The 27003-nt window shown below is 39.2% G+C and overlaps 1 protein-coding gene across 4 annotated transcripts; it reads left to right on the forward strand.

Annotated features, from left to right (window-relative positions):
• LOC116177445 (NFX1-type zinc finger-containing protein 1-like) lies at window positions 1–24347 on the forward strand. Of its 4 annotated transcripts, XM_031496424.1 has the most exons (12): window positions 265–461; window positions 514–603; window positions 656–980; window positions 4329–4416; window positions 4466–6714; window positions 6765–7058; window positions 11291–12319; window positions 13699–14259; window positions 14314–14577; window positions 20084–20312; window positions 20383–21159; window positions 23529–24347. In XM_031496424.1, the coding sequence occupies exons 4-12, from the start codon at window positions 4383–4385 to the stop codon at window positions 24287–24289; spliced, it is 6198 nt and encodes a 2065-aa protein (XP_031352284.1). In that variant the 5' UTR covers window positions 265–461; window positions 514–603; window positions 656–980; window positions 4329–4382; the 3' UTR covers window positions 24290–24347. The 4 variants fall into 4 exon arrangements, with proteins under 4 accessions (XP_031352282.1, XP_031352284.1, XP_031352281.1 ...); XM_031496421.1 differs by lacking the exon at window positions 265–461 and having other exon boundaries at window positions 468–603; XM_031496423.1 differs by lacking the exon at window positions 265–461 and having other exon boundaries at window positions 468–599.
• The last annotated feature ends 2656 nt before the right edge of the window (window positions 24348–27003 follow it).

Here is a 27003-nt window from a genome sequence, read left to right on the forward strand (position 1 = left end):
GTTATCGCTCCCACCCACCACTTCTTTTTTGCCGGCCGGTCGTCGTCGTGGTTAGTGGTATGATTTCAGTATATTGCGCCTAGCAGAGAACGTGATTTAATATAAACAAAGTGCAAGAGATCGATTTAATGATTCATTCCTGTGACAGCTCATCAGTGTGTGGTATCTTACAAGTTTCGGGCAAACAGGTGAGCATAAAGAATCTCAATTTCCACAATCAAAACAGAATTGCGCTTCAAGGATATCCCCTGTAATTAATTCTAGTGTCTTTTTTCCTGATGATGCAATACCTAATTACCCCGTGAGTCATAGCAGTATTGAATATATACAGTGCCCCCAAGCTTACGTCCCTGGAAGATAGGTATGTGAACTAATTATACAAAAATTCAAAGTAACCAATCGAAAGCGTCCAAAATGTAGTACATTCCACGATTGGTGCATTCCGTGCTATATTTAATTAGGTATAATAATGTTTTGACAGTATGTGCTTGAGGTTATTTTCGTCGTTTCTAGTTTTTGCTTTACATTTTCCATCTCCAGTTTTATACAAAACTCGTCTTTTCGAAAACGTGTACACCTTGGATTTGCGATAACATACGGTAGGTAATTTGCTTAAAGATGTTAAACCATACCTAACCTTACTTATTTTCTATAGTTGGAAATTGCGTAGAAGCCCTAAATCATGAGTTTAGACAGAAATTGTTGTTAATTCGAATGCTTGCAAGTGGTCGCAGTTGTTAAAAACCTGGTCAGAGGTACACCGTAGTTCATGGCCGTGCTCGTCGTGGTTTCGTAGAGAATGGTTTGTAAAACGAGGGATTATCGTGATGATCTGAATCATACCAAGTCAACGCAGTGGTTAGAGGAATGTATTCATGTCAAATATATGGGAAAACATGAGGTTAGTAAACGCCTGCAGTTCCGATGAAGATGATTGGTCCATTGGAGATAACGGTTCACGCACACCAGTATTGAAAGCAGTTAAGTACATTTTACATGTGTTTTTACGTTTTGTAAAACTTCAATAAATAATTTTACTGTTGTACATGGTGTAAAAAAGAATTTGTGTACCCTGCTCTTGCGATATTCCTTCAAGCCCCTTGATGTTATGCAACTTGTATGGCACACTGTCTAATTACTATAGAATCGACTTTTGTATCGGAATGTACTGCGTAAAATTGTAGCGCCTTGCCAGGGACGTGGTAAGCTTGGTGGCATGTAAAATATGCACAAAATGCGAGGGGTATTTCACTGAGCAAACTTCTGTACAGGTACTGTCAAAATTGGCAGTACTTGGTGTACTCCCCTCTCCGGCCACTAATTCTGTGTACTGCTAAGTTCTGCCCGATGTACTGCCCTGTCCTGCATGTGTACTACAAGGCCCTATTTGCATATTCCCACGACCCACGAAACAAAGGACATCTTATAGACATTTTTTAATTAATGCAACGCTAAAAGGTATTACTTATATGATTAAAGGAACATCTAATTGCCTTTGTTATTTATACAGCGTCCTACAACAGTATGTCAGTCTTTCCTAGCCCACCCCTAAAGATATAAAAAAATCTTATGTGCAAATATCAACTGTGGATGGATCTATAGAAATTATTTTCAAATGATTTTTTAAAAATAGACCACCCTGTATATGTTAATCTAAAAAGATAGCATATTAAAATTTATTTTTTAATATATAACGCAATCGCAATCAATAGGAAAAGTGATTCAAAGAAATTCAAAATGATTAAAGAATTAAAAAATTTAAGAAATGTTCATATACTTATAAAAACAAAAAATTAAAAACTCTTTTGAAATTTTTTAATTTTTTGAAAGCATTTTAAAAATTTCTTTAGTGTTATATTTTTGGAAAGCGAATTTAAATATGCTCTTTTTCGAATAATATATACAGAGCGTTCCACTAAAAAACCTTTTTACCTGTTCCCGTACACTTATTTTAAATCGGCATTATAAAGAAACTTGTAAGAAACATCTTTCTATATCTCCTTTAATAAATATAGGTTCATTCTCATATTGACAACTTGTTAATTTTCCTATGTACCTTGTAAATTGAAATATTTTAATCAAAAACTATCATATTAAAAATCTTTTTTCCAAAATATAACACTACAAAAATTCCATATTGATTCAAATAGATTCAAAAGATTTAAAAAACCGAAAGATTCAACATTTTTTTTGAAATGTATCAAATCATTTAACCTTTTTAAATCCTTTTTGAGCCCTTTTTGATTATCATCCGTAGCGTATTATATTTTTTAAAAGTTAATATGCTATATTTCTAGATTATTAAATAATACAGGACGTTCCATTTAAAAAAATAAGGTTTGCTTAACCCCGCGTGGCATGTGATTGTACTTAAAAACAGGTGGGGCCGATGTGATTGTCAGATTGTGACAACGATTGCGGAATTGCGAATCTGATTGCGGGATTGTTTTAGGCGATTGTGAGATTGCAAACGCGATTGTGGGACTGTGAGGGAGATTGCCACAGCAATCGATTGTAGACAGTTTGTGACAGTATAAGGGGAAGATGTTACCCCTCGGAAATACGAGGTTTAGACACAGGACGGTTCTTATAAAAATGGAACACAAAAGACTATCGAATAGCGAAATAACATAGTGGTAGTTCTATTTGACAAAAAAATAGTTACGGCTCATTGTGAACACCCTGTATCACTAAATCCAACTTTCTTTCTCATTATCAGCCCTGTACTCAGATTAACATTCTTGCTCAACGCTACGATTCATAAAAGTACGGCTTGCTTATGGGGAAAATATTAATAAGATGGCAACATATAATGTAACATATACAGGCTGTTCTATTTAAAAAAATCACTTTATTTACACTTTAAAAATGGGACGCCCTGTACATTTAAAAATAATTTCTCTAGTTGCACAAAAGGAGATTGTATATTTGTTACTAGGTATGAGCTGGGAAAGACAGACGTACTATTGCAGGAACCTGTATATGATATACAGAGTGGTCCAACGAGAAGTATACAGAGGGCTTTTAGGGTATTAAATTTAGAAATCTCGAAAAATCCTCGAACACGTCAATTTTGTATTTGAGGGGGACAACTTTTGGAATACAAATCACGAAACCCAAGTCTTTACCCCTCTACGTAGGGAGCTTAACCCCTAAAATTTTAAATGGAATCCTATGGCAAATGGCACATTATTTGAAAGCCAATTTAATCGTGATTAGTAATCTGCTTTGCTTTTTAAATTCTATTGATTCGTTTCGGCTAATAAAGTAAAATATAAAAAAAAAAATAAAATAAAAAAATTGGTTGTAGGTACAATGGTGGGACGTGTGTCCCAAAGACCTCCTAACATGCACATTTCTTGAGGTTACAAATCCCCCCCCCCCCATTTGACATGTTTGGGAGGGGGGGACAAATCAGGTTAACCATGCCATTGTAGACCCAATAGTCCTACTTTAACTCAGTACCGAGTTCAAAATGGGGGGGGGGTCCCATTCGGACTTCTGGAGTGGACCGTGAAGGTTAAGTTCACGAGCAATTAACCCCCTTTAGAACTTTTTTCCAAAAAAGATGATTTGATCAAGTTATTACATCGTCTCAAGATAAATTAATCACCTGGTATGTTATATACAGTGTGTCCCAGATTGAACGTACCATAGGCCAACAGAATTAATGTATTTTTTCGCGAAGGATCCACGTGCCCTCTGAAATATATTTGAAGTTGGCGTTCAACGTACGTTATTGCGCTTGCCTGATGCTAGAAAGAGATTGGAGTAGTATGACGAACGCCAATTTCAAAGGTCGAAGATGTGATGTCATCTCATATGTGTGGTTCAGTAAGTTTCTCCATTACTTTTAGGAGAAACGACGTTACGACTGATAAGTCTCGTCCAGGTTTCGGTGTGGATACGACTTTTACATCCCTCTATACCATAGATACGAATGGAGGGTTTCAGCGTGCCTCATCTTTAGGCTTTTGGCGCGTTGTCCCGGAGAGTTTTTTCGGATCTCCTGTACCAGGTGCTCCGGGAGTAGTTGACTGTTTTTGTTTTTCCCCGTGCTTCGAGCACTATTCAGTCAGGTATTCTCTCGGTTCGGTCCTCTGACCTTTGCATTTGTTATTTGCCGAGATTGTCTCCTCTTGGCCCAGGTAGCTAAGCCAAGACCCACAGCACCATCGTGAGCCCACCCCCAGGTGGTCGACATGGTTGACCTGATGAGGTATTTCTTGAACCTTGAAAAGTGGGGAAGGTATACGAGCCCAATAGTTGGCGTTGGAACGGCAAAGGCTTGTGTATTTTTAAGATTGTTTTATTGTGTTTCTGTTAAGGTACCTTGAAAGAGCCACGGAAATTTCAAAGGCAGATGCGGGGCCGCTGGTGAAATGTCTGACGGTTCGCGGTCCAACTCATCGCAACGTAAGTGAATTGGTTCCGCTTTCGAATTACAGTCTTTATGTTCGAGCAGGTGGTAGGCATGGTGGCGGTAGATGGAGGCGGGGAGGAAATAATAACCAAATGGACCAGTCCACCTTTCGGCCGTATCGTGGGGGCAGGGGAGGGCCACGACCTGCTAGCACTAATTATAGGGACCGAGATAGAAATGAGCTTGAGGAAGATACTGATGATTCGTCACGTGGTCACGACGCGGGCACCTCTCGTGCGCATCGCAGGGGAAGGGGAGGGCCACGATCCGCTAGCGCTCATTATAGGGGCCGAGATAGAAATGAGCTTGAGGAAGATTCGTCACGTGGTCACGACGCGGGCACCTCTCGTCCGCATCGTAGGGGCGGGGGAGGGCCACGTACCGAAAGCGCGAATCACAGGGACCGAGACTTTTACAGGAGACAGTTCGTAGATGATAAAATGCTAAGATTCAAAAAGTTAGAAGAGCTGAGTGGTATGGATCCGGAAGAGATAATCATCGAATTAGTTCTCAAGAGAAACGGCTTTCGGGATCTGCTCGATAGCCAAAATTTAACGGACGACACCTTAGTATTGATCATTCGAGTGCTGGTGAAAGTCTGCTCGGTTCCTTTAAAAAGCCACAAGATGGCGATCATAAATTTGGCGCTCAACGAAAACTTCCACAGGGCGCTGCAGAATTGCTTGCTTCAAATGATGTTCGCTACTGCGACGGACAAGAAGCGATCTTCCTACTTTTGGCATGACGCGCAAGGTTTCTTCGATAACGCTCGCGCGGTTTTCCAATCAATTTTCGAGACTGCCCCGACGAGAGCTTGCGAGGTGGTGACGAAGACGATCGATGTTATTAATCACACGTTGGAGAAACTGAGTGTGGTTTCGGAGGAGATTAAGGAAAATTTTCACAAATTACATGATAAGATGAAGATGTACGCAGATGAGATCGAAATAAAAAAGGCGGCGAAAGCGAGTTCGGTCGAGGAGCATTACGAGGAGCCCCCAGATAATTTCCGCGAGCTTACCGTTTATCCAACCTACAATGAAATCATGTCCGACAGCTTTGTGCGAAAAAACCTAATCGATAGACCCTACAACAGCGTGGATCACTACCTGGACGTGCAGTTTCGGTTGCTGAAAGAGGATTTCGTCGGCCCCCTAAGGGAGGGCATATCCGAGTTTCAGATGTTCAACAAACCCTTTGGTCGCTGCAAAAAGTTCTCCAACATTCGCATTCACAAGGACGTAACGTTTGTTTCGCCGTACTGCTCGAGGGACCAAGCCGGTGTTCTGCTCCAGTTCGAGCTTGTCGACCGGAAGAAGAAGAAAGAAACCAAGAATTATTCTTACAACAGACGCTTTATGTTTGGTTCGCTGGTGTGCTTTACCAGAAATAATTTTGAACATTTGCTCTTTGGAAAAATTATCGAACGAGACCAGAAACAGCTGGAAAAGGGCCAGGTTGTTGTCGGTTTTGAACCCGGATACGACAACTATGTTTTAAATGAACCGTATCTCATGGTGGAGTGCACTGTGTATTTCGAGCCTTACTACCACGTGCTGAAGGCCTTGCAAAGTACTTATGAGGACGATTTCGCCATGAAAAAATATATAATCGACGTGGATCCTAACATCGTGCGACCTCAGTATTTGTATGATACAAGCTCCTATCTCATCGATCACTTGCACGTTGATTTATTCGATGAAGAATGGCCTACGGCAACGCAGCTGAGCTTAAACGACAGCCAACACTCGGCGTTTAAGGCCGGCCTAACCCAAGAGTACGTAGTCATTCAAGGCCCTCCTGGCACCGGAAAAACATTCCTTGGTCTCAAATTGGCCAACACGTTTATTAATAACCACTCCCAATGGCACGACGATAGTCCAATGCTGGTGGTATGCTATACGAATCACGCCCTGGATCAGTTTTTGGAGGGTATCATACCGATCACAAGCAAAGTCGTACGCATCGGAGGACAGTCGAAAAGCAAAGACTTGGAAAGATTCAATCTGAAGGAGAAACGAAAAGAGGTGGCCGACCGTCTAAGGGCCCGAGGCTACGGTAAGGCCCTGTACCAGTTTCGCAACGAACTCGCCGACTACATACGCCAAATCAAGAACTGCGGCGAGCAACTGGAGCAGATCAGAAACGGCGAAGGGGTACTCGTCAATTTCGACGAGTTCGCCAAAATCGACCCGGAATACTCAACCAGCTGGTTCATTAGAGCGAAAGATCAGGAAATTACGAATTGGCTTTTTGAGCGAAAACGAATTCCGCGCGGTGAACTGCGCAAAGTAAGAGTGTTGGGTCTTATTACGTCAGTAATACAGCGGTAAAGTTGCAGGTAAACGTGAAGGATGTCGACAACGAATTGGGAGAAGCGGAAAGGGAATTCGACGAACTACAAAACAACGAAATAATCGCGAACGCCTTTAACGATCAAGACGACTTTTTGTTTTCGTTTACAGGAAATAATATAAAATATTTGCTTCGAGTAGACGAAATGCAGGCGGCGGCTAATATGCTCAGGGCGCAAATAGAATTTCTCGGAGAGGAAGATCATAATATGGTTTACAGCAAGAGGTTAGAGTTGATTGAGCAAATTATTAAATTGGAGGACGATATTGAATACGTCCAGGTAAGTAGTCACCATTTTTTTTGTAATTTGAAGAGGGATTCGTATTGTAACTTGTCTTGCGCATGCGCATTATTTAATTTCGACATGCGCCATCTTTGTTTCACAGCCTCCATTATTATAATTTCAAGGGATCGACACTGATAGTCTACTGTCTTTCGTTATGAGTGTTTTATTTCCTTTTTTTGAAACGATCTATTGTTACAATTTTAAGGAAATGGTCCCAAAAAATGAAAAAAGGCTTTCGCCGTAGGGCGAGTAACTTATGCGCATTTTGCATGAATTGATCAGTACTTCACGAATGATCAGGGACCCGGACCCAAATGAAATATCGGTTCCGGTTCTGTTTAAATTTAAGTGAAAATATTTGGTTGGTTCCAGTCCGGTTTCGGTTCTAAAAAAAAAACTGTTCGATCCTGCGCATTTTTTTTCGGTTTTAGTCTTTTCGAAAGTGTGGCATTAAAAAAATTTATATACAGGGTGAGTTTTTTTTTCATTTTAAGCATTGGGATCTCGGAAACCATAAGACATACGGATTCGGTTAAATGAGGAAAGAGTTGTCGTTTTAAGAGCTTATTTAAGATATGCTTTTGTTTTTTGAAAAAATCCACAGTTCACTAGATATGAGCGAAAAACAGATTTAGTGATTTTTCATTTAACTGTTGTAGAATCGTTAGTATTAGAAATACAGAAATATGCAAGAACAAAAAATTGTAGATTTTTTTCCACTTAATAAGGATACATTTATTAATATTTATTCTTCTTTTATAATTTTCGAGTTATAACGCAAACTTACATTTTTTTAAATGGTAATCATAGTTGACTGTGACATTTTTAAAAAGTGCTCTCTTTTCTGTTTACTAACTAATTGATATGAGGTTCATTGTACGTACTTTGACTAATAAACATGATACAGAACTGTTTGTATTATTAAGGGCCGGTTTTACAATTACACTTTTACGCAGAATAAGATATCCTTGGAATAACTGCCATGGCAACATGTATCTCATTGGTTGACAGAATTGTAACCAACGCAACCGTCGACATTTATTCTAGGTATAGCTTATTCTCGGTATATACCTGCATTGTAGAATTGGCCCTAAGGGTAGTAAAACAGATTTTGCCCCATGGGAACCCATTTTTGTTCTCTTAATTACTGTCTATTATAATATTTAACTTGAAGTTAGTTGTGCGGTGGGGCACCGTTGTGTTGAAACCAGCGTAAATTACGTCGTGTTTCCAAATCTAACCCATCCTGCATATCTTGAAATTCATTTGGTAGAAAATGAAGATAACATTGGCCTGTCCAATTTTCGTCGTAAATGAAAGGTACCTATCTCACTAGATATTGTTTTCCATGGCCAACTCTGTTTACTTACCTCTCAATAATACGAAAATTACTGCAGGGCGTTTATTTAAAAAAGTACATTTAGCAAGCCTTATNACGATTACCATTTAAAAAAAATGTAAGTTTGCGTTATAACTCGAAAATTATAAAAGAAGAATAAATATTAATAAATGTATCTTATTAAGCGGAAAAAAATCTACAATTTTTGTTCTTTGCATATTTCTGTATTTCTAATACTAACTATGCTACAACAGTTACATTTATTTACATGTATAGATACAAATTTAAACTTGTTAAAGGCACTGACCAACATACATATGACACCTGAGGCAAGCATGACCTTATAGAAAATAGAAGTATTCATTCATATTGCAAAAAATCGCCTTCTAATGCAGGAATGCGTTTTTTTAACAAACTCCCAGCAAGGGTCAAAAACTGCGAAACAGCTGTTAAATTTAAGAGAGAGCTAAAACTTGTTTTATTACAAAAGTGTTTCTATTCACTGGGAGAATTTGAAGCTTATATATCTGTACCTGTATCCTTTAACTTATTTGTCAATCCTGTACATGTTTGTTTTATACATACTATATGTCTTTTTTACTGACTTGATCAATGCCACATACTTTGGTCTATGATCTAATAAAGTTATTATTATTATTATTATTATGTTAAATGAAAAATCACTAAATCTGTTTTTCGCTCATATCTAGTGAACTGTGGATTTTTTTCAAAAAAACAAAAGCATATCTTAAATAAGCTCTTAAAACGACAACTCTTTCCTCATTTAACCGAATCCGTATGTCTTATGGTTTCGAGATCCCAATGCTTAAAATGAAAAAAACTCGCCCTGTATAACAAGGTGTAAAAAAGAAGTAAAAAGTCATGAATACCAAAACGTGACGTATTGTCAGTGTAGCTAATTTACAACGGCAAGGGGAATAAAGAAGGAAGAAGCAATTATTTAAACATAATTTAATAATAAAAAACAGAAAAAATACAAAAACAACTTTTGTAAAAAAATTATGTATGGAGTGTTATTTTTTATTTTTATTTTCTAACACCTCGCCCCTCCGTTTATTATTTACATTTACAGTAGTGGCTAAATTACCACCACCGCCAATTTCGACATCCTATTTAAAATTTATAATCCACCGATGGCAATCGTAATTAATTTTCAGGACGTGGCCTGGCGCGTCCTTCAACTTCCAATAACTTGTTAAGAACCGTAAAAAACAAAAAAGAACCAAAAAAAAGAATAATGGTTCCGGTTCTCAAGTTTCCAAGGAAAACGGTTTCGGTTCGGTTTTCGGTTCTGAAAAAAATATCGGTTGCCGTCTGGTTTTCGGTTCTTTTTTGATCCGGTCCGGGTTCCTGGTTGAGGTGCCAGAGCGATAAGCTATCGAATGCAAAAAGAACAAACTAAATATCTTGAAAACTGTAGGAGTAGTTAAGGCATCGGACGGACGGACGGGCGGAGAATGCTTTTGTGTAACAGTGTAACGGGAGCCCGCCAAATTATTTACATTAGATTTCGACAGGACTTCGGTAGAGCGTTGGGTTATAAATCCGGAGGTTCGAACCTGGGTTGAGGTGAATTTTTCATCTGTGGCGGAGATGGAAATTACCTTAGACCAGTTCCGAGCATTCTACAGGCTACACCGAATTAGGTTTTCCTGCAGTTTTCCTAATTCGTAAGGTAAATACCGGAGTAGTGTAGACCATCTTAAGACCTTCTGCAGAGGCACCTCTAAATAGCATTATGCGGGTCACTCTGTAATTGGGCGCATGCCTGTTGAGGGCCCAAAACAAGAGAGGGATAAAATAAAATAAAATAAACTTTCATATGTACCGCGAGTAACCGCGGGCTGTGCGATAATCACTATCTTGGCGCTGCTGGTCCGGATCAAGGAGAATATCAGTGAGAGCATACAATTACAAATAGTGTATGGGCCCTTGCACCAGAGGATAGATAAGAAAATCCCCCCACCTCCTTTGAAATCTTCGCCGAGCTCCAAGACGAATTACGGAAGTTCGAGGACTTCACACACTGCAGAATGCGCCAACCGGAAACTCGGGTGCACTTATTGCAGAAATCCCGGACACTCGCAGGGGGAATGCCGGAAGAACACTTACGAGACGTAAACTCCAAAGCCACCGCGCCCAGCAATTCGCGCACCATCACCGCATCAACGTTTCGATGACTTTAAGAGGACGCACCGTTCCTGATACGCGCCCCAATCTGCAGGGAGAAACCGTCCAGACGCCCCGAGACGAACCTCCGACTTTTGGGAAGGAGCTCGATTGCGCCCCCTCGGAAAGCGGTCACCATGCAGAACCTGACCCACGGACATCACCCCTGGCTTTACCGTCGCGATCAATCTTCCCTTAGCCCTGCCGCAATAGAATCCGCCAGGACGTCGCCGTCTTCATGGTGGAAGCCGAGGTCGTGACTCTACGACCAGACGTAAAAATCAACCTCATTCAAGGGCTCCCGTTACATTAGTTCAGCGCATGCGTCCAATGCTTACTGTGTTCTTTTATTTATTGGGACGGTTTGCTATTTCAATTGTAGGGGTATCGCTCCACAAACAATTGCGCATGCGCTCGCTCGGGAATTCTAAGGTACGTTGTTCTTGTATTTTTTGCGCGTTTTGGAAGGCGCTGTTTTGACCACAGTCTCCGTCCGTCCGGAGGCCTTAACTACACGTACAGTTTTCAAGATATTTAGTTCGTTCTTTTTGCGTTCCGTAGCTTATAGCTCTGGCACCGCAACCAAGAACAGACTTGACGATTAATGTGCGCATGCGCAGACTACGCACTGCTTATTTATAAGAAGATTTTTCATTTGTTCTTGTTTGCGATTAGGTCGGATGTGTTGTTGTTTTAGAACCGCTTCGAGGAGTACAGAAACATCACCGTAAAAAATAGACCTCAAGGATGTAATTTAAATAATCCATCAGAAATGAGTGCAAACGACCGCTGGACGCTCTACTTCCATTGGCTGCACCTGTACGAGAACTACCTCGTTCGGCAGCTGACTGTACTCGAAGGTGGCCGTAGAGAAGTCTATAAGCAATATATAGAACTGCAGCACCTTCAAGACGTCGAGGTCATGAGGCAAATGTTAGTCGTAGGAATGACGACGACCAGTGCGGCTCGTCTTCAAACGGTTCTTCAAAGTTTGCGCTCGCCAATTGTGATAGTCGAGGAGGCCGCCGAAGTTCTGGAAGCGCACATTATAGCGTCGTTAACCAATCACTGTCAGCATTTAATCTTAATAGGCGATCACCAACAGCTCAAACCGAGCACTGCAAATTATCGTATGGAGGTAAAGTACCAACTGGGCATCAGTCTTTTTGAACGAATGGTACGGAACAACATACAATGTCATACGCTCGGAGTGCAGCACCGTATGAGGCCGGAAATTGCCAAATTAATTGTTCCCGCCGTCTATCCAAAATTGGACAATCATCCTTCCGTTGAAAATTTTCCCAACGTTAAAGGAGTCGACTTCAACTTGTATTTTATTGACCACCATCACAAAGAGGAAGAGGTGCACGATAGTAAGGTGAACCGGCACGAAGTGAGCTATATAATTGCATTGGCAAGGCATTTAATTCTAAACGGATACAAGCCCGAAGACATAACCATCCTAGCCGCGTATTCCGCCCAAATGTTCGCATTGTGGGAAGAACGGAAACGTTTCACTCATTTACTGAAGGACGTCCGTATCGCCGTGCTGGATAATTATCAAGGAGAAGAGAGCAGAATTATCCTGTTGTCCCTTGTGAGAAACAACAACGAGGGAAATATAGGTTTTTTGAAAATCGATAATAGAGTATGCGTCGCCCTCTCCCGGGCGAAAGAGGGTCTCTACATCATGGGAAACATTAGCCTGCTCTGCCAAGCCAGCGAGGTACGCAAATAGTAGATCTTGGTCACTGGTAATGTGCCGCGGTTCGGTTTTTCGCCTTCGAATTTGACGGTCTGATTTGTTTAAAAAAGGGGATACTCAAATCTTCCTTTGGTGGGAGTAATTTCATACTCCCCCCTAATACTTCAAATTTATTTCCAAAAATGACCATGAAAGTCCGGAAATCTAAACGATTTGCGGAGAAGAGTCTTACTGGGGGGTTAGTCTAGGTGATAGAGACTGTAAAATTGGCATACCGGACATTTTGAAGTGGAAAAGAAAAAAATGGTGGAATATGTTCAGTTAGGTGTCGGAAACAACATATTAAAAATCCCACCCCCCAGACCCTGTGCTAAAGGCTCCAGCCACCCCACCATCCCCCAAAAACCATGTTTTCGCTCTTTTTGGCTGATATCTCGCGATCTATCAGGTCTATATGAAATATTTTTAGCTGAAAATATTTCTCGGGAAATTTTATACAAGGTAGATACTCAGAAGTTAGCCTAGGTGTACCTCTTAGCCTAGGAAATTCATAAAAGAGGCGAAAATCATCAATTTTCGTGGCTTTTTGCAAATATATCGCGACCTTTAGGGCTAGATGAAATATTTTTAGCTGAAAATGCTCCTCGTGAAATTTCTTACAAGGTAGATACTCAGAAGTTAGCCTAGGTGTGCCTCTTAGCCTAGGAAATTCATAAAAGAGGCGAAAATCATAAATTTTCGTGGCTTTTTGCAAATATATCGCGACCTTTAGGGCTAGATGAAATATTTTTAGCTGAAAATGCTCTTCGTGCAATTTCATACGAGATAGGTAACTGAAGAGTTGGCGTAAAGTCACCTTTCACTTTCAACTTTCATGTGTGAGGAAATATTCATTGTAAAACAAAGTATTTCTATGCACCATTTACTCACGTAAAAATGTTGTTTCTGACACCTAACTGAACATATTCCACCATTTTTTTCTTTTCCACCTCAAAATGTCCAGTTAGATGTCTTTATCGCCTAGATTAGGTCTGGGGATGTGGAATAGGTACCCCTCAGTAGGCGATACTTTAATTGCCATTTCTAGAAAAGCACCTTGAGAATCCTGGGGGTTATTCAATCCTCCTTTGCACCACCTTTAACATAATTTTCCAAAAATGCCCCCCCCCCCCTACATTCTGTGCAATTTAGAAGGATAAGATTATAATAGTCCCAAGAACAAAAAGTGGGGGGAGATTGTCACCGTTGAAAGGGGGGGGAATAGAATTTGCTTTTCCTGGGGAAGGGGGGACTATCGAATTAGAAGTTAATTTTGCAAGTAGGTGAACAGGAATTACGGCACATAGCTTGTAGTCATTTTTTTATTAAAAAAAAAACATTTCTTGAGCATTTTGTTTTAGATTTGGCCGAAGATCAAGACGGTTTTGGTCGATCAGAACTCTCTGGGACGATCATTGCGCCTTCGTTGTCAAATTCATACGAAGAATGTAACCGAAATAGAGAATTTGAAAGATTTTGAAAATGTATCCGAAGGGGGGTGTAACACAATGTGCGATAGCATAATGAATTGCGGCCATGTTTGCCCAAAGGTTTGCCACATCATCGACAGGCAGCACGAAAATATCTCCTGCAAAGCCAACTGCACCAGGATCTTGTGCGACAACGAGCACGTGTGTCCTAAAATGTGCTTTGAAGAATGTGGCCCATGCATGGTGCTAATGAAAAGGACACTAAAATGCTCTCACGTTATTAGCCTTACTTGTTCAACTGATTTGGATACGGTTAAGTGTATGCAACTGGTCACTGCAAAATTGCCATGTGGACATACTGACTCAAATAAGCGGTGCCATACACCTGTGGATGTTCACATTTGCCCTTTCCCATGTACGGTACGTGTGGAACCGTGCGGGCACGCATGTTCTTTAAGTTGTCACATTCGTGATGACCCGGACCATCTAATTGTACAGTATACCGACTCGGGAACCGCCCGTGCCATTAATTCTTCACTCTTTTAGTACGTGTGCAGGAAGAAATGCGAAAAACCGGCGAAAGGTTGCTCGACGGGCGATCATAAGTGCAAAAGAGATTGTTGCGAGGAATGTTCGTTATGCGAGGTGATAGTGGAAAAGAGAAGGACGACGTGCACTCACCGATTGCAGATTCCGTGCAATGAGGATCCTAACGAAATTGTGTGCAAAATGGCGTGCCGCCGACTGCTGCCCTGCGGCCATGCTTGCAAGAAGAAATGTTCAGAAACGTGCGGGGACTGTAGAGTTATGGTAAGAGAAAGCTTGTGGTTGTCGATATTAGTTGGCCCCTCCCCATGCTTGTGAATATTTTCATAACCCCCAGGTTCTACACTGACTTCACATTACACTAACCCTGCAACAGAATCGCTATTCCCTTCAAAAGCTTTTGTTAGTAGGATCCTACCCTTGAGACGGATTACTGTTGCGAGATATCCAAGCCTACAGTTGAAATCCAAAATCAATCAGAGCCTTGGATGTTGTAACTAGGTCGGTTACAGTATTTCCCATCCCTGTCACTGTCTTCACGGCGAAAAATGTCCATACAAACATCAAATTGAGCAAACATTTACACCAAAAATGATTATGGTTTCAAACAATTAAAAGTTAACCGCAATTTTCATTCACGTGATGCATCATTGAGGTTAAATCAAGTCAACTTCAAAAACAAATATTGAAAATGATAAAAAAATAAAATGTTGCATACAAAACATAAGTAAATCATAAAGAAATGCAGAGATTACTAACTGCATTAAATAACACAAAAAACAACAAATTTAAACTACTTACACGATGCTCTCTAGGTGCCACCACAAACCCAGGTGGCTGTAACGTAAGAAGAGTTTCTTATGGCAATAAATCCTTGACTGATAATGATTGAAAAAAATAAAATTCTGCATAACTTTGCTCGTTTAAGCGACTTTGAGGTGTATCCCCCAGAAAAAAGGAGATTCCGTTTGTACTTAATGGTATCCCATACATTCCAGTCCCTGGTTACTCTTATGTTAATATTCCATACACTATACGCTGTGTCCAAGAGAAGGATGTCTGTTAAGAATTTCTTAAAATATAGTAGGTTACAGGTGTTTTTTTACCCACCCGAAATATACGGAGAATCTGTTTTTAATGACTGAACACCTTTTCTATATTCAATGCAACGTTAATTTTTTGTTATCAATTAAATGCCGTAAACCTTTCATTTGTATCACGTTTGTTATTTGGCTAAGACGCCGCAAAGTTCTACAATATCGCGAATCATCATAGTGGGATTGTGGACCCCACAGCTTCAGTAAATTAGCACACATAATTTTGGTCCTTCGAACCTGATTTCCATAGGCGGGTGCCGTGTGTTAATCAAAATCGCGTATTGGGTGCATTAAGTGAAATTCTAGTTACAAGAAAGAATCTACAAGATCGAAAATTGAAAGTCGTCTACTTGGTCACATCCGTAACCGCCATTACCTCAAACCTTTCACAGCTAAAATTGTTATTTCATTTATGTAAGTTTCGCCCAACTTTAGAGATTACAATAGTGTGATTGGTAGAATTAGGGAAATGTTGCGCAATTAAACAGTAATTATCATGTTTTAAAGGAAACAAAAAATTCCAATTACTTTCGAAGATACCACAGAAAAACCGAAACTTGCCGATTTTTTAAATATTCTTTTCTTATTGGAGCAGATATAAAAAAAATAAAAAACACGTTCTGATTACCACTTTTTGAGCTCTACAAGATAACATTGAGAGATTTTTAATACAATATGTCGCTTCGGAGAAATCATCAACTTAGTTTTTATTTTTTTATTTTTTTCTATATATAAAAAATATGCTGTAAAGAAAGAACATACTATATTGAGTAGAATTTTTTTATTACGAATACAATTTTCCATTTTCCAGGTAAGTTATCCGATAGACATTTCTGCACAATTAAGCCATTGTGCGCGGGTGCACCATCTTGTTGAAACCAACAGTTTTCAACTTTTGTTTTTTTTGTGTGTGCCGTGCATCGTTGTATTCGTAATAAAAAAATGCTACTCAATACAGTGTGCTCTTTTTTTGTGGACCATATAAACAAATAAAGTTTTATGATGATTTTTCCGTTCCAATAACACCAGAAAAAAATACAAAGCAAATCTTTCGGATTTTAGTACAGTCAAATTAGATCAAATTTCCACGAATAGCGGAAGTAATTGAAAGAAAGCTGACAATTGGTATAGAGGTACATTAGGGCTTATATTCGAACATACTAAAAGTCGGGGCCAAAACTCCTAGAGCTCGAGCCGCCATCTTGGAAAAAAGGTACTCCAAATCACTTTTTCGCTGATATCTCGGTAATCGTGCATTCTAGCAAGTAAAGTTTCATATAAAAAAAGAAAGATAACAAAATTTTGTATAAAAAAGATGGTATGCACTTTTTTTGTATTTTCGATATTTACGTCGATATTCCACATTGAATATAGAGCATACTCGGTAGCATTACTTTCAGCGCTCGCGTGCTTTAAACATGAATATGTTTAAAAAATTGATTTAGTTGACATTTTAGGGCCTGTTGACCAGTGAAGAGAAGGGCAGTTTTCTACATAAATCGTACTCACTCAACAGATGTGTGTTTTGTATTTCTCGTTAATACAATCACTGTTTATGTATGGAATTCTTGGCTGGGGGTATTTTATGCTAGTGAATCCTTATACAGCCTTATACAGGGTGGTACCTAGCACGATGCAGCACAGGGATGTCAATGGTAAGTTCTTTATAGTCAATTACTAGCTCCCCTAATTATCGCATCTAAGTTATCGTTGTTTGACGTCCAACGATTTTTACTTACCACTAAATACACACGTTACTTGGCGGGCATTTATTTCCAGCATAAACAACTTTAACGTTAACATTTCTCGTCAGTTAAAAACATGATAAACAATTTTATGATTAACTAATTTATAAACAAGTATAAATTTAATAAACGTCAAAGGCAAATAATGAACATGATCGCTGATTTTTTAGGTAATTCCAAGGCATATCTGTTTTATTGAAAAATGAACGTTTTTATTTTGTTAATTTCTACGGTTTTGAAAAACGGAAAATTATAAGTAATCGTATGAACAGATGCAGTATTTTTTTCTCTAAAAAAACTTTTGCTCTAAAATAATTAGGGGACCTAGTAATTAACTATAAAGAAATGACCATTGACATCCCTGTGCCGCGTTGCGCTAGGCACCACCCTGTATAAGGATGTAATGAATTTACGCCAACTTTACTGTAACAAAATCCTCCAATTCAGAAAAACATCCAAAATTACTGCCCAAGATGCCCTCTCATTATACACGCCAGGAAGACCATAATATACTTTTGCAAGGTTTGAAAAAACAATCGGTAAACCATGTGCTCAGTACATTGCTCCAAGGCTTTATTCCATTCTACCGCGCGAAATGCAAAAGATATCTATACTGCATTCATTATAAGAAGGTAGTAGATGGCGCTGTGCTTGAAGATAAACACACACAGGAAAAATATAAAACGGCACCAAATTATTGTAAAGTAGAAATATTCAGCACTGCGAACAGAAATAAACCTTTGACAATAACAGCTAATGACACTTCGGCAGTTTAGTTGGCAACATAAACTACCACCTTACAAAATGCAACAGTCGTTTTATGTTTCATTGTAATACTGACTCGTGTTTTAACCAATCACAGTGAAGGTCAAAGCTTCCCTATGCTTTCTACCGCTACCTTCTTAAAATGAATACAGTATACGTATACCGCTTTCACGAAAAAAGTTCAGGTGTGGATACTGGAACAGCGCTATGTACTTACTATTTCGCGAATTGTTAATGGAATTGTTTAGTTTAGTTTATTATTTTTAGTATTTTTTTTATGAAATGAAGTCAAGTTTCATTTATATTTTTTTTGTAAATGCCCCATATCCATTACAAGTAGTTCAAACGACTTCGGATTTTGGCAATATTTATTTTTCTTAGTTTCCTTATGTAGGTATCTTTTGTATTCGGCTATACAGAGTCATTCTTGACGAACGTCAGTTAGAAAGATATGGAAAACCTTTGAAAATGAAAATAAACTGATAAGTTCTCTTGGCACATGATGAATTAAACTAAAATATTTTCAAGATGGCGCCACTTCCGGAAATACCGGAAGTAGCCATCAACTTTGTTACTTTAAATAGGGACCCCCTATTTTTTCTACATTTTCAGATTCTACGTCGAATTTGGAGTACAATGATACCCCCATAGTTGACCCTTTGTTCCAAGGGCTTCGTCGATATTCAAGTTTTTATGTCAAAAATTGAATATTCAGGGGTCATTTTAAAAATTTATTATTCGAAAACGGTGAGAGATTTTTTTTTTTATTTTGTTGGATTGGTACCCCTCGCTTTTCTGCCGTCAACGGTATCCGTCAAATCAAAACTAAACATAACCTGTAAAGTGTAAATAACGTACGAGGAACTTGACCGATTGTATTAATTCCGATTAATTTTGAATATATACTCCAAAGGGTAGAACTTTTTTTATTTTTACTTAGCGTAGTAAAATATGCCGCCAGTACATTCTTGCTTACTTTTTGAACTCCCTTCTCGGCCAGCCAGTTTTCAAAAATTTTGTACGCCTCGTACTTTACTCTCGATTTTACAGGCAGTAAATTTAACGTCGCTTCATTGGCAATCTCTTGGATCTCTGGTGGGGTACAAGAGACGTGTTTGTCATCCGTATTCATCATAACTGCCGCAAAATGGAATTATGACCAAATAATTAAAAGTTAGAAGTTTGAAAATACAGGAATCAGGTTAGCCAACGTGAAAATAAATGAACTGTGTCTATTACCAACATACACTGAATGATAGTTTAAAATTACCTAACAACGCCTAAATAATTTGTATAATTTATTATTTAAAATAAAGTCGAAATAGAAAAAATAGTATAAAGCACACGTGTCATTTGTCTACTTGTCGCACTCGGCGACAATCTTCGTCAAATGACACTTGTACTTTAATATACTACTTTATACAAAATTTTATTATCTTTCTTTTTTCATATAAAACTTTACTTGCTAGAATGCACGGTAACCGAGATATCAGCAAAAAAGTGATTTGGAGCACCTTTTTTCCAAGATGGCGGCTCGAGCCATTGGAGTTTTGGTCCCGACTTTTATTATGTTCGAATACAAGCCCTAATACCCTCTATACCAATTTTCAGCTTTCTTTCAATTATTTCCGCTATTTTTCCTAATTTGACTGGCCTATTTCTTTAAAGCATGATAATAACGCAAATCGTCGTATCTTCTTTGGTTTCCAAGATCGCCACTCGATCCGATCGACACTATAGTGTATAGTTTTAATCTCCGAATCAGCTGATCAAAACAGAGGCAAACTCTTGTACAATTTTTCTGGCTACCAGGAGAATATAATGGACGAAGAGGTGTTTTTCTATTACTACGAGAATTATTTCAATTAATTTAATACTGTATCTTTGTAAGATCGTCTCGTCGTCGAAATTTGCCTCACCATAGGACAGCTCGCCTTGACCTACTGCTGACTATAGGACGGCTCGCGACAGAAAGAATTTGCTGCCTTATAAAGCACTGTTTGACGGTGCGGATGATTTTCCCCACAGCGCCGTGTTGATTTTGCTGATAATTGTTGTGCGATGCGTATCCGCTACCATATGTACCCACCACACAGGAAAAATCTTTTTGAATTTCTTTACAGCGTGCCTTGGAACGATTTTGTTTTAGAATTTCTTTTTTAGGTCGCGAAAGAATTGAGCGTGTGCCATCATGAAGTGAAGGTGAAATGCAGCGAAACACCTAGCAGAGATCGCTGTACCGGACAGTGTCCGCTTACTTTAAACTGTGGTCACGTTTGCCAGGCCAAATGCAATGAACCGTGCACTAAACTGTGCGGGCACTTGGTCGAACACGATAAGATTGCGGACTGTGGTCACAAGTTTAAAATCGCATGTCATCTGAGAACTAAAGGTAAAGTTTAGTGTCAAATTCGAGTCTAACATACACGATACAAAACTGCTGTTAAAATCACTGTTTGTAGTTCTTCCCGGAAACTCGTATAAGCTGCTTCGATTCTGTGATAGTCCATGTAATGCGGTTTTGGAATGTGGTCATACATGCTCTGGAACTTGCGGCTCTTGTGCGCAGGGCCGTATCCATGCCACTTGCAATCAGAAGTGCGGACGTATTTTAGTTTGCGGACACGAATGTCCGTTTCCATGTCGTGAAGCATGCCAACCGTGCAACCTTAGGTGCACTTACAAGTGCGCGCACAGCATTTGTGGCAAGCAGTGCGGCGAACCCTGCACTAAATGCGCCGAAAGTTGCGAACGACGCTGCATACACTCAGACTGTGCAAACAGATGCGGTGACATATGTTCCGTGGCACCCTGTACAAATCCGTGCAAGAAAAAATTGAAATGTGGACACGACTGCGTCGGTTTCTGCGGGGATCCTTGTCCCCCACTGTGCCGGGTTTGCCACTACGACGATCTAACCGAGACGTTTTTCGGCACCGAAGACGAGGAGGGCGCAAGATTCGTTCTGCTCGACGAGTGTGGCCACATCGTAGAAAGTACCGGAATGGATCAGTGGATGACGGTGGACGATGGTAACGCCATAAAGTACAAGTGCTGCCCGAAGTGCAAAACCCCACTGACATCCACGCAGCGTTACAGCAGCTTCATAAAGCAAACCCTGCAGGACGTATACGCTGTGAAGCTGAAATTTTTTGGAAACGTCAAGGAAAATGAGGAGAAACGCGCCGAGTTACTCGGAAAAATGAATGATTTAGAAAAACTGACAAATGAAATGCCCGGTAAGTGCACTGAATTGTTTGAGGAGTCGCTCGCTTTGTTTTATGTGAAATAATTCAAATACTTCTAGAAGGAGAACGTTCTTACCTTTATATAGCAATCCTTACGCCATCTAGGCGATTATCTTCTAACCCATTTGTTAATTGTGAATAGTGTATTCTGTTCCCGTAGTAGATTTCTTCTTGCCTATCGTTCTTTATCTTCGTGTTTCTTTTATGATTTTCGATGTCGTGCGTTTTTCCCTCATTCCTGTCGGCGCGCGCAGTCCTTGTTGAAAACGCGAGGTTCGATTTTTACTTGTACAGAAGATACACGCAATTAAAGTTTCTTGACATTTTTTGTCTGCCATTTTTGGGATATACTGGCGCTGTGTTAAGTGAAGTTTCTCCCTTGTCATTTTACTTTCAATCTTCGCTGACGCATTTTTGCGGATTTATCAAATTTAAGGCCGTTTACGGCATGTTATCAAATACGAATTATCTTGTTACTTTGAATAACCGTTTTTTGCCTCGTCCTTACTTCTTACTTTTGATTTACTAATTGCTTCCTTGTTATCTACCCGATTGTGCTATCAATATCGATGTTTCTAAGTGGAAACGCTGATTGGATTTTCGCAATGTTGTCAAAAGTCAAAACCGCCATAGATATTTCTACTTTACCGATTGCAGAATTACCCGCCATTTCAAGCGAAATTAAACCACCGAATTCGACTGGTGACCCAATTATGATGATTGTTGACACCATATTTTTATTACTCCGATATTCATTTTTGTTAATTTACTGTATTTTATCTTTCATATTAACTACCTTTGCTTGTGATTTAGTTTTTAAAATTAACGAGACTTTGCCCGAAGTAAATTTCTACGATTTTTAGTTAACGTTATGTATTTTGCTCCGAAGTGAGTTGGTTTGCATTTGAATTGATGAGATTGCTTTGCTATTAAATAGCGATTTAGTTATTTGTGTATTTTATGGTATTTTTCTTAAAACTTAATCTCATTTTTTTTAAATATCTCATAATGATTGTAAGGACCGACCCTTAGTCAAACTAAATTTTTTTTGTCGTTAAGTCATTGGAATTCTTTTGAGTATTGATTGCAGTTCTACGTATAAGAATAACCCCTCGTGTCAGACGTTATACATTGCTTATGCGATAATTGGGCCACGCGAATCATTATCCCTCTTATTTTGTTTGTTTTGTGTGTCTGTCTGTTTACAGATTTGCAGTTTCGCGTCCTCTTGAGCTCAACAGGTTGCGACCGGAAGTTCAAAGGTAAATTTAGTTATTTTTGTCGTTTTTCCCTTTTAATGTTTGATTACATTTTGATTTTCGATACTAGCGAATTGTGATTATTACTTTGTTTGGAATTCACTCCATTGTTTCTGCGGAAGCGTATTTTGATAAATAACGGGTGTCCCAAAATTAACGCAAGATTTGAATTTGCCGCCATTTGTGCGGTGAAGTGTTGGCAACCCTGAAAAAAAAGCAATTTGACAGCTAACAGTATAGGGTTATTAAAAATGGAGCGTTACACGATAGAACAACGTGTCTTCATTATTAAAGAATATTTCAAAAATAGTGAAAGCTTGGCGGCTGCAGTTCGAAAATTTCATACAAAATATGGTCGGAATAGTGTTCACATTCGAACGGCTTGTTTTTGGACGACCAGTGTGTTTGGTGTCTCCAACGGATCCAGTCTCCATGAATTTTTCAATTAATCTCTTCACAGTTGACGAAGTTAAAACACTATTCCGACCATATTTTGTATGAAATTTTCGAACTGCAGCCGCCAAGCTTTCACTATTTTTGAAATATTCTTTAATACTGAAGACACGTTGTTCTATCGTGTAACGCTCCATTTTTAATAACCCTATACTGTTAGCTGTCAAATTGCTTTTTTTTCAGGGTTGCCAACACTTCACCGCACAAATGGCGGCAAATTCAAATCTTGCGTTAATTTTGGGACACCCTATACTTTCCCTGACTACGTGTTCATTCTCTTTTTATTCAGGAATACTGTAAATTCAAATAGTTACATAGCAGATCTATATATTACTGTGTCCTATTTTTGATATTTTGAGATCATTGCATTAAACCACCATTATTTGTGACATCAATTATTGTTTCTTTCTCTCGTTAACATTTATTGAAGACTAAGTGGCGTCTATCTGGACTACTTTTACTGTTTTCTTTTTTGTTGTTGCTTATTTGTGAACCCCACATATTCGCCTGGACGGACCTCTACTTTCTGAGCTTACCGTGTGCTTATCTATGGCAATTTTGTCGCGTTTGCCCAAAGTAAACGTAACAAAGCGAGCGACTCCTCGGAATGCTTCGTTTATAATCTTCTGACATTTTCAATTACGATAGCTTCCGCGCTCCTACTCCAGAAAATCGTTAAGAATCTAAAAAATTCGGTTCAAGTAGTACACAAAGGACGCAAGATCACCCTGAATTCCAGCCTTAGTAGGATATACCTATCGAAAATGCAAGTACTGGAAAACATCATCAAATCCTTCATAGCTGTTAAACTCGGTTCCGCAACTGTCATACATGTCGCCATAGAAGACATGGAGTTTTTGCTGAATTCCTTATCGCGCGAGGGGAACACGATGACCAATCAAGAAATATCCGACATACGCAAGGAAACTAACCGATTCTCTCACAAAGTGCAACTGCTCAAGATATCCGAAAGTGACGAGGTCTTCAAAGCGAAAATTTATGGAAACTCCTACAATAAGAAGCTATACGAAACGATCTACTACAAACTCGCTTCCATTTCCCCTTTTTCGGATGCCGCCGACGAGGAGATAGGGAAAAATATCGCCTATCTGAGCAAGGAGCTGGGAACGTACGTTTCGCAGATCGAACGACAGCAAGTGATTCAGGCGATGAAAATGGCCAAGGGGCACTGGTTTAAGTGTCCGAACGGCCACTATTACGCCATCGGCGAGTGCGGAGGCGCAATGCAGACGGGGAAGTGCATCGAATGCGGCGTCGCAATAGGCGGACACAGCCATACGTTGCTGTCGACGAATAGGCACGCCGGCGAAATCGATGGGTCCGCTCATGCCGCGTGGTCAGAGACTGCAAATAATTTGTTTAACTTTGAAGGGTTCCTCAATGGTTAGTTTTAGTGTTTTTTATTCACAATGTTTACGATTCGTTAATAGAATATTATGAAGTTTTTTTTAGCGAGTTGTTGACAACCCGCACCCCCACTTTACCCTTTTCTTTTCATAACATGTTTAAAACAAACGAACCTGATTTAAACATTTTTTTTCTACCCCTATACTTTAACTGATTAAATTAAACATTTGCTACAGTCATTTCGATACAGATTTTCATTAGGTTTACGACCAATAGAAATGCGTTGCCAATTGTGACGTACTTCAGCCTTCAGTAAACACCGCCCACCACACAGTTTTCATGTGCTATATGCATTTGGTAATAATTCTAATAGCAAAAAGAGTTAATTTTTGCATATTTGTGTTTGTTATTGTAATGATATTTTAAGCAACAATGGAGGTTTTATTTTTCCAATTTTCCGTGTATATGAAAAAAATTGAAAACTAATACGGTTGATTGACGTAAAAATTTTTTTTCTACAAAAAACCTTAATACATTTTTGCTCTAAAATAATTTGGGGAGCCAATAATCGCATATTATGAATTTTACATTGAAATCCCTATGATGCGTTACGCAAGTCGCCACCCTGTATATGCACATTAACGATTATTATTATTATCCGAGTGCGATGAAAGTTTGGGAGTAGTTTGACGTATGTCCGCAAAAGTTTCTGAGTTAGTAAAACACTGAAGTTCCCATAGGAACGGACACAGGAAAAAAACAGGTGGGATGTTCTGCGCTACAAGATAATGTGTTGCTTGTCGGAGTGAGGATCAAGTAAGGAATACAAATAAAACAAGTACATGCTTTAAAAACGGAGATTTAATCCAAATAATTTGCATTGCAAGATTAAATTTAGAAAATGGTAGTTCACCGAGTACAAATATAAAAATAGGCTGGGAAAAAAAGAACGGACCAAGAAAAAACCTAGTCAACAAATTAATATTGAACTTGATAGCAAAATTAGTTATCTGTAATGGCATGAATGCATGTTGTCAAGTACAGCAATACAATGTCGAATCCCAGGCTCCACTGGAATTCCTAAAGAATAAATATTACACACACATAACAAAAACAATCATTAAAACATTACAATAAATTCATATAATAGGTTTGGATATTGGATGGCCAGTCCAAATCCCACACCGAGTAGTCATTAGTTGCTCTGGTCATGACATGTCAACATTGTATGAAATCGCTAGGAGTTGGCCTCTCAGAAGAGCCTTTCACATAGGAAGGATATAGTTGTTTAACACAACCATAAGGTCACAACGAGAACACGCCACACGCTTTTAATGAATCCCTGCGCAAGTGAGGGCGGGCTTAGCCGCCAGCCCCATGTACGACTAGCGGGACCCCAACTCTTTCATTCATACATCTCTAGGGCCAGTCCAACCCACTAGTCTTAAAATGCCGGGTTATAAATTACCGAACTCCAGGCTCTCTACCATGAGTACTGACAATAACCGATCAAAAGACAAATCATGACATAACATAAATAACAGAGTAACCGACGGCAAACTCGCACGCATACCAAATTATAAACAAAATATACACAATTTATGTAGGCGTTGACAGTTGACATATTTGCACTGGCATAACAAAGACTGACACAAAACCAATATTCGGTCACTACGTGACAGGGATTGACTAAACGAATTGATTAGCAATATTGGCAAGTTGGCTCCCCTCGAAGACACAAAAAAAACAGTACATAAAATATATATCTCTGCGTATGTCAGTTCTGAACTTTAGCCAGCCTCTGCTACGTCAAATCGAGATATACTATCGGTATCAAATATAGCACAGTACATATTCGAAACAAGTCACCCCGGCAAATATTAATAATCATAATCACCCGGTTCAAATAAATAGTAGGAGCATAACTTTTAGTACTATCACATTACAACAATACAAAGGAACATGTCGTGGCAAACATTGGTATCAAGTAATTAATTCACAATGCCAAGTGCAATATCTAACAATCAACCACCTAACGTACGTCACTCGCCCCCAGATGAGGCACCCTGTAAATACACAGTAACATAAAAGTGCTGCAATAAATTAAAATGTAGTTCTGCATACTTGTATTGGGTATCGCCCCTAAGGGAACAGTATCTAAATATAAATAAAAACACGTAAATCGGTCAGTAATTCCCAGTAGGACCAGCAAACTGCAATTTGTATCTGGAATGTGTTATAAATGGCAATAATCAATGCTGTACGAGAATAAAGTTAAATTGGCAAATAATTTAACACGGTCATATCGTTATTAGAGGGATGCAATAGACGTAGAGATAAATAAAACGAGTACATCACCTTTGTAATTGTCGAAGCTGCACTCACTATTCGCAACGTAAAGATTTACTTCTGGTCTCAACAAAAGCACACATACTTCTGCCGCATTCTCCCCCTTTTTTTTAAACAAATCCTGGCCAAAATGAACGTGCTCCGAGACGGGTCGATACGCCATTAAGTTTCCTCGCATAGCTGGCATAACGTAGGTAATATTTGACACTTTTATTGTAAATTATGGCTCATTTCAATGTAGAGCAGAGAAGAAAAAAACACGTGTTCCACGGAAACGAAACAAATCGCAATCTTGACCTTTTTCGTCGCGCCAGGCTCGGATTCGGGAATATTTAAATCGAATTTTAGCGGGCTAATTCGACGGTTCCATCACAATATAGAAATTAATAAACACAGCGGTAGTCGG

The sequence above is a fragment of the Photinus pyralis genome, unplaced genomic scaffold (genome assembly GCF_008802855.1).
Source record: "Photinus pyralis isolate 1611_PpyrPB1 unplaced genomic scaffold, Ppyr1.3 Ppyr1.4_LG7, whole genome shotgun sequence".
In the NCBI taxonomy this organism is placed as follows: Eukaryota; Metazoa; Arthropoda; class Insecta; order Coleoptera; family Lampyridae; genus Photinus; species Photinus pyralis.